This window comes from Selaginella moellendorffii, unplaced genomic scaffold (genome assembly GCF_000143415.4).
Source record: "Selaginella moellendorffii unplaced genomic scaffold, v1.0 SELMOscaffold_23, whole genome shotgun sequence".
Classification (NCBI taxonomy): Eukaryota; Viridiplantae; Streptophyta; class Lycopodiopsida; order Selaginellales; family Selaginellaceae; genus Selaginella; species Selaginella moellendorffii.
In genome coordinates this window covers 202684-211782 of record NW_003314284.1, presented here as the reverse complement: position 1 = coordinate 211782, position 9099 = coordinate 202684, and the positions used below count along the sequence as shown (strand labels likewise).

Below are 9099 nucleotides of genomic sequence, written 5' to 3'. Positions count from 1 at the left end.
AGAGAATGCTGAAAGTTGCCGCAAAAGTGGGGCGTCCAATGATTGACAACCTCATGGGATATGAGAAGTTGCGGACAACTGAGCTACAACAAATCTACAACAACGTTCAGAAGTGGCTTGAAGATGTGCGGCTAAGTTGGAGGACATATGGTTGTACCATTGTCACGAATGGCTGGTCTGATATCAAGAAGCGGTCTTTTATCAACTTCATGGTCAGTTCTGTGAGAGGCTCAATTTTCCTGAAGGCTGTGGACAGCAAGAACGCGAAAAAAACTAGAGCATGGTTGTTTGAGCAGCTGAAACAAGTGATTGCCGAGGTTGGCACGGAAAACGTTGTGCAGGTGGTGACGGACAATGCAAGCAACTGCGTGGTCATGGGGGAGCTTTTGCAGCAGGAGTTTCCACAGATTGTACACGTTCGCTGCATTTGCCACATTATGGACTTGCTGTTCGAAGATATTGGAGCTCTGTCTTGGGTGCAGCCTTTGGTCGATGGCTGTGCGAAGACAACTCCTTCATCACCTCAAAGCCACGGGTTCTAACTCTTTATAGAACTTTCTGCAAACAGGATCTGATAAAGCTTGTGACCACGAGGTTTGCTTATATTTCTCGTGATGTCTCAGCTTCTGGAGACCACGAATCTCTCTGGGCTTCGAAGAATGGTGGTGAGCCAAGAATGGGAGCGACTTGACTGGTCTAAAAAGCCGGAGGGCCTGGAGTTGCGATCTCGTGTTCTCGATGACTCGTTCTGGGAGCGGTGCGAGAATTTGTTAATTTTGCTCGGACCTTTACTTTGAGTTCTTCGGCTCGCTGATCGGGAGGGGGCGACTTCAAGCCTCATCTTTGAAGCTGTTGATCGGCTGATTGAGAAGATGGATGAGGGAGCTCGAAACGGAATTTATGCACATGAGGAAGTGGGACAAATCAAGGATTTCCTACTTGAATCACATGGTCTAAAGGAGGCAAGGTGGTATCAAATGCACAACGTCATTCATGGAGCTGCTTTTGCTCTTCATCCTCTGTTTCTGGGGGATAACCCGGAGAACGACAAGCTGGACAATGAGGCACGCGGGAACTGGCTGGAGTACATGCATGTTTATAGTGGAGGTGATCTGGACTTGTAGCTGAGATTGCAGGCACAGTTTGAGAGGTTTCGGCAACAACTTGGACGGCAAATAAGGTTACCTGTTGCCAAAGATCGGGAGACTAGAAAGTTTCCAGTAACCTGGTGGAGTTCTTTTGGTTTAGAGATGCCTGATCTACGTCGCATGGCTCTCCGGATTTTAAGCCAAGTTGTTTGTGCTTTTCCATGCGAGAGGAATTAGAGCTCATGGAGCTTGATACAAACAAAGCATAGGTCCCACTTGCTTCCCACAAATGTTGAGAAGCTGGTTTACATTCACACAAACTTGCGGGTTGCTCAAAAGCTGGAGAGTGAAGGTTTGAGGATGTTGGAGATTGATATAGACAAGCTGGAGTTGGAGCCTCATTGGAAGAGGATTTTGGATCTGCAAGAAGATTTTGAGGAACCAAATCGGAAGACGACTAAAACTTGTTCTTTCATTTGTTTTAGTATGTTATTTGGTTAGGTTTTATAAACTTAATATCAGATTAAAGTGTCTTTAGTAAATATTAGTGTTTTCTTAATCATTTTAGGCTTTAACATGTAAATGTTGGATTGTCCTGAAAAAAACGTTTTAAACGGCGTTTAAACGTCGACCTGTTGGAACATTTGCATGTCTAGCTGCAACTATGGAAGAAAGATGCTTCGGAGGACGATCTCAAGGCCCAGCTCCTCAACGCTCTTGAATGGGGTGAAATGAAAGAGAGGGCCAGAGGAACCCTTGACGACATGAAGCACTTGGCACACGATGTTGCTGCTGGTAACCGTGTCTTGCTGGTACTGGATGATGTCTGGGACTGGAGCTGGGCAAAGGAACTGGATTTTATAGCACAGCCATCCTCTGGCCGGATCCTGGTGACAACCAGAAAGGAAGGCATTTTGCGCAGCCTGGATGCAAAGGCATTTCCTGTGCATCAGCTATCAATGGACGAAAGCAAAAAGATGTTTTGGAAGTTTGCCTTCGGTGTGCATGATCCACAACCCAGTGACCCTGATGTTGTGGGATTTGCCAAGGAAATAGCTCAAAAATGTGAGGGACTTCCTCTAGCCCTGGAAGTGATTGGCAGTGCCATGGCTGTCCACAGAAGAGAAGGGCCACTTGTGTGGGAAGAATGATATAAGAGGTTGCACTTGTCCAATGACCCAGACGTTGAGAAGCAGATGTTCAAGCGCTTGAAGTTCAGCTATGACGAGCTGGGAAACTATGAGGGTGAAAAGCTTGCAAGAGTGGTTTCTTTATGTGGCCGCATTCCCAGAAGACGAGGAGATTGAGTTCACTGACTTGAGGAAATGTTGGATGGAGGTTGGGTCAGAACTCTCACCCACAGCGATTGTCAATGAACTGGAACGGAGATGCCTGGTCAAGATAAATAAGTCTTGGGATGACGATGATCGTATAATTGTACACGATATGCTACGCAAACTGTGCATAAGAATCTTAAAAGGGAAGTACGGTTCACAGCAAGAGCACGAGAAGGGATGCCTGTTCGGATATGACTGGACAATTGGCATTCGGGATGCAACATTTGCTGAAGTTTCATTCATCTCAAAGAATGTTGGCAGCTTTCTATCCGATAATCATGTGCGTGATGTCTTACTTCTGGATAAATGTGAAGGACTTTCTAATGTGGATGACAGTTTCATCAATCACATACAAGGTGTCAAGGTATTGAGCTTGTGGCGATGCTCTAAGATGCGTTTTATTCCAGAGAGCATATCCAAGCTGAAAAACCTTCAAGTGCTTGACATTCAAGGAACAGAAGTGAGTGAATTACCAGATGCGCTTTTCAGCCTGACATCACTGAAATATCTAAAATGTACTACCCGGTGGATGCCGATGAAGTGTAACATTGCATTACTGCCCCAGCTCTCCGACTTGGAAGAGCTGGGGCTGAATGTTAGTTCAAAAGAGGACTCATCAGTTTTGGATTTGACTGGAATTTCACGTAAACTAAGACATTTAAATCTAGAAATGACACAGGGTACAATGAAGGTGCCAGAAAGCATGGGGACACTGGAGCATTGAAACATTGGTTTTATGGGCAGACAGCATCGCATTTGCCAGTGTCGTTGGACGATGGCAACTTATCAACCTAACAACATGTGAAATTGATGTGGAGTCCGTCAGCAGAGCTCCCTTGAAGCGAATGTTTAAGAACTCAATCAGGCTTCAACAGTTTTACATCGGTAGAAGACAGTGAAAATAGTGATGACAGCTTTGAATGGTTGCCCCACCGCCTAGAAACACTTGACATTGACTGCGGTGGTATCCACTTGTTCAACCTGGATGGATCATTCACACTTCTTAGAGATCTGGGTCTTACTAATTTACACATTGGACAGTCAGAATTCAAGGATGATTTGGCTGCCAGTCTTCCAAATCTAGAGTGGTTGTTCTTTAATCTAGCTCCTGATATTGAATGGGAGCACTTGCCTCTCTTTGTGACACAGCTCGCCTCGTAATTCCTAAACCCTAACCCCTCCTAATACAGCATTGCAGAATAGAAGTACTGGTGTGGCTTTGGGCCTGATGATCATCGGGGGAATGAGTGGGAACCCACCTCGTCGGAAAAACCAAAACAGGGTCCTGGAAGTAGGAAGAGGAAAGTGCAATGTGGGGAAACAAACAAGTGAGGATGCATGTGTAACTTCTCCATCAAAATGTTTGTGTTGTGTCTTCAAATGGCAAAGATTATGTATTATTGTATGGAACACGATGATGCTCAAGGAAGGATATGTCACGGGCCAGAAGATGTTACAGCTCCTATCTCTGCCACTGTAGCTCCACGACTATCAAAGCAGAAGATCAAGTGGGTTGAAGAGCGTCTTCGGAGAGGCTTCAGTGCCGCACAGGTTTATGAGGAGCATCAACAAATTGTAGTTGCTACAGAAGCCCGGGATGCCTTTAAGTAGGGACCATTGCATGGTCTTTCGAGATGTGAAGAATATTAATGATAGAACTATCGGCGATATTTGGAAGCTGCACGAGGATGATAGTACTAGCGTGGATATGTAGACGGAGCAAAATTGTGAGAATGTGGTTTTTTATCAACGTCAGGTTGGAGAGGCAACTTTTATACTAATGATTCAGAGACCAACGCAACACAAAACGTTGGGAACGAAACAGGACAGCTTCATAATTCCCAGTGGCCTCTGAAGGGGAAGACCGTCATGGCTTGCGATTCCCAGTGTCTAAGGTAACATGCATCAGGAGATGGCTTCAAGATTCACAGCAAGGGTTTCATTGTTCTTTTGGGGAATTCCGTGGCAGATCTTGCAGCGAGCGGACATCCTTTCGGCTCTAGCACTGGATTCCCAGTGTCTAGGGTAACCTGCATCAGGAGATGGCTTTACGATTCACCAGTCTTTTCACTGTGGCTTCAGATCAGTTTCTAGGGCAACATGCTTCAAGATCGCAAATTCAACAAGGGTTCCGTCTTTTGTCTCTTTGGACCGGCAACGGCATTTCTTTATCTACATCGCACATGTTGGGGGTGTTGTGAGGAATGAGAGCGATCATGCTGAGATCATTGATTGTTGATGTGAGTTCTCCAAAAACAAAGTACAATGCTAGTTCAGCCGTGCTGTATGTACATACCATGCTCCGACCGAATACTGATTGCCAAAACACCATGCAGAGATGCATTTCGAGAAGAAACCATAAGGGCTGTGGACTCATGTATCGAAGATTACTACGGTCGAAAGATGCCAAACTATGGAAAAATCCATGCAAACTGAATCCTTTTGTGCCCACAAACCCCAACCAGCAAAATCGAAGAACCAGCTGCATCTCAAGATGAACCGGAGGAGTTCAAGATCACACCAAGGGTTTGTGATAGTAGCTTATTTTAGCGCATGTGATCATGGGATGAAATTTGGATATACTGTCACCGTGGATCCTTGGAATCTTGGGGGATAAATGGGGATAAAATAGCCACTAAGGGCTCTTTCATCAAGCAATTGCCCCTTTTCCAGTTGGCTTAAGGGGAGAGAGATAAGGTGCACTACACTTATCAAGTACTTCTTGCACTTGTTTTCCTTTCCCTAGACTAGAGCTTCGGTGGTTAAAAAATTGATGTAAGCATACATTGTGAATGCATGGAATATGGAAAAGGGAATACAGAAATGTGCATATCAATTAGCCCAAAAACCTTAGCTTATATACAGAGCGAGTGGTCCGGATTGAAACCAATCTGACGGCTACTAAAATCCCACTATGCTAATATTAGTATACAGCATTGTAGTTGTACACTTGGCCCTCACATCATCCCCTCCTCTTGGAATAATGGAAGACCATCAAGGTTCTTTTGTAGACGGGCTAGGATCTGGAGGAACGTCAGAAGGAGGCATCGGCGGATCTGTAGATGGTATTAACTGCTCTTGATCCCTTTGTATGAAGCATTTTAACCGCTGCATATGCACAATAGTGGAAAGGACCGTATTGGGTGTTGCGACAAGTTGGACCATAAGTTTATGCGGTTCGGCATGACGTCCAGCAGGCTGATCCTCTGTGCAAGGAGCCCCTTAGATAAACCACGTACCGTAAGATGGGGAAAACGGACTAACACCAAATCATCCACTTTGTACTTCGCAGGTGGACGATGATGGGAGTTGTACCGCCGTTGTTGTCCCACTTGTACGCGGCCTAAGTGTTCGGCAGACTCCGCTCGGACAAGTGGAAGAATGCTCGTCAAATACTAATCCCATGACCTAGCATCCGCAGCTTGTGGCAATCGAGAAGGTAAACCCAGCTTTGTTGGTAATATTGGATCATGACCATATAGGAGTTTATATGGTGAAGCACCAATAGAACTCTGCACCCTAGTGACATATGCATACCGAAGAGATGGCAAATAACCATCCCAATCTAAATGCTGAAAGTTCATATACTTCACAATCATCCCCTTGAATGTCCGAACGAGCTGTTCCACCAGACTGTCTGATTGTGGATGATAAGCACTCGTGAAAGTGTGGCGTATCCCCAACTGAGACGTCAAAACATGAAATGCCTCAGCCATAAATGTGGGACCATTATCCGAAAGAATCCACTCTGGACAAGAATGCTGGAACACCACTCGATTGAGGAGGAAGTATCCAACAGCAATTGCAGAGGTGCTAGCAAGAGCACCAACTTCCACCCAACAAGTCAAATAGTCAAAAACAATAATAACATACTCATTGCTAGCAGTCGACCGTGGAAAAGGTCCCATAAGATCAAACGCCACCAACTCAAACGGACGGGAAACTGCAATTGACTCCAACCGTCCTTCTGCAGCCCGAGGGGGAGTATTACGAGCTTGGCACCAAACGCAGTTACGCACGTACCGGATAATATCACATCGCATCTCCGCCCAATAGAAAGACCTACGCAGCTTCTCGATTACATGATGATGTCCCATATGCCCACCTAGAATAGGAGAATCATGGTAAGCATGGAAAAACTATGGAATAAAGATAGAAGGCACCACCGGCCGTAAATGATCATCAGGATCCGTCCCCACAAAACAAAGAAGGGCATCTTCAAGGCGATATTGAGAATGTAAATGTCGGAAAGGCAAGTCATCAGCAAGTGATGCAGGATTCTCAAACCCATCTCGAAGCCTTCGAATCCACGGCTCAAGCTTTTGAGCCTCGCGAACCTCATCAAGTGAAGGTAGATTTTGCTATGCACCTTGTGGACACTGAACGTCAAGTATAGCAACTGCTGATAGCACAGAATCCTCGTCTAGAAAATCCACAGATGCTGGAACAACAGGCTTGTCAAAAACATGAGAAGAGAGTGGAGAAGGAAGAGGAGCTCGAGAAAGGGCATCAGCATTAGCCATAGAACTCCCTGGGCAATGAACAACATCAAAATCATATATCTGAAGTTTCAAAGCCCACCGAGTAGTACGACCAACTAGGTTCTTCCGCTTCAATAACGAAGTAACAGCAACATGGTCACCTTCAAGTAACGTCCGAGAACCATATAGATATGCATGAAGTTTCTCGAAACCCCAGACTGCTGCTAAACACTCCTTCTCTGTCGTGGAGTAGTTCCTCTCCACTGGTTGTAATGTACAGCTTATATATGCAATGGGATGGCGCTGACCAGGCACACTCGAGCTCTCTTGCATTAACACACCTCTAAGACCAATGTCAGAAGCATCCATGCGCAAAATAAAAGGTCGAGTGTAGTCAGGATATGCCAAAACCGGAGGAGTTGTCAATAACTCTTTGAGATCCCTGAACACCGGCTCACAATCCGAAGACCAAATGAAAGATGACGTTGATGACTTCAGCAACGCTGTAGCGCATGTGGTTTTTACCCTTTATCCTATGGTGATTTACCATAGGATAACACCACGAAGCGGAACCTAAACCCACTTTATGCCACGTGACATATGCCACATGTCACATGCCACGTGTCCATAGGACAGTGGTGTGGAACCCGAGGTTCAGGGCCTTGGGCCACTGAACGAAGGAACAGTGAAAAACTCCCAAGCATGGAGCCAAGGAGTGATGGAACTGAACCACGGAGCAACTCCCGAGCATGCAGCCCAAGGAGCGAAGGGACAGGGGCACGAAGCGACTTGGAACAGTCCTAGAGTATCTAGCATCCCAATGCTAGGACTAGCACGCAAAATGGAGCCAAATGGAGTCTGGCGCTATTTCGGCATACCGGTGGCCTAACGTGAGGATATGGGTACCCCACCAACTAGCATGGTATGGAACTTGGGCTAAGACCTAAGCCGGACGTAAAACAAGGACAGGCACACAAGCAGGAGCTAAACTATGCCTCAGATTGGTCAGCCATGCCCAACCTACCCACTATCCCTACTATACTTTTGGAACCCCTCATAGCCCCCCCCCCCCCCCCCCCCCCTTGAGGAACACACGCTTTGGGCTTTCACCCCAAGCCTCCCTTTGTATCAGGAGTTAGTCTCTGGGACAAGCTTGAAACTTACTAAATATGGAATGGTGCTAGATTGTGAATTTGGACACGAGACGAACACCATGGTGTTCAGCACAATCTCTACATTCCGTAAATATGTCAAATGAGCAAATCTAGACACTTTTCATAAATAGCATTTAAGACCGAATGAGACTAACACAAAGGGCATGATAGCGAGGGTGTTGTGAGACACAAAATCCATAGGCCCCAAAGTGGAGCTGGAAGGGCGCCACGTGGTAGTGGCCGAAGCGAAAGCCAAACGAGTGTAACACATTTGGACTAAAAGCTCCGACTTGAAAGGTCGAGAGCAGGAGTGGAACTCCCAACAAAGTGCTCGAGGAATGAGCACGAAGCGAGCCATAAGCGAGGCTCTAGAGATGGACCCGAAGTGGAGTCCGATATGGAGTCCGAGATGGAGTTCGAGATGGACCCGAAGTGAAGTCCGATATGGAGTCCGAGATGGACCCGAAGTGAAGTCCGATATGGAGTCCGAGATGGAGTCTGAGATGGACCCGAAATGGAGTCCGATACGGAGTCCGAGATGGAGTCCAAAATGGAGTCCGATATGGAGTCCGAGATGGAGTCCGAGATGGAGTCCGATATGGAGTCCGAGATGGAGTCCGATATGGAGTCCAAGATGGAGTCCGAGATGGAGTCCGAGATGGACCGAGATGGAGTCCGAGATGGACCCGAGATGGAGTCTGAGATGGACCCAAGATGGAGTCCGAGATGGACTTGAAATGGAGTCCGAGATGGACCCGAGATGGAGTCCGAGATGGACCCGAGGTGGAGTTCGAGATGGACCCGAGGTGGAGTCCGAGATGGAGTCTGAGATGGAACCGAGACCGGGACCGGGACCGAGACCGAGACAGAGACCGAGACCGAGACCGAGACCGAGACCGAGACCGAGTCCGGGAGAGTGTGGGGGTTGGAGCCCAGTGGAGCCAGTTTGGCCAGGAAAGGCCAGTTTGGCCCAGGAAGGCCAGACCCAGTGTTGGGTGATGAGCTGACCACTGGGAAGTCCAAGACTAGAGTGAACACG

General features: G+C 46.9%; 1 protein-coding gene across 1 annotated transcript; it reads left to right on the top strand.

Annotated features, from left to right (window-relative positions):
• The first annotated feature begins 2309 nt into the window (after nt 1-2309).
• Nucleotides 2310-3586, top strand: LOC112347686. The gene is made up of 2 exons (XM_024679006.1): nt 2310-3069; nt 3291-3586. Exons 1-2 carry the CDS (start codon nt 2310-2312, stop codon nt 3584-3586), a joined length of 1056 nt encoding a protein of 351 aa, XP_024534774.1.
• The last annotated feature ends 5513 nt before the right edge of the window (nt 3587-9099 follow it).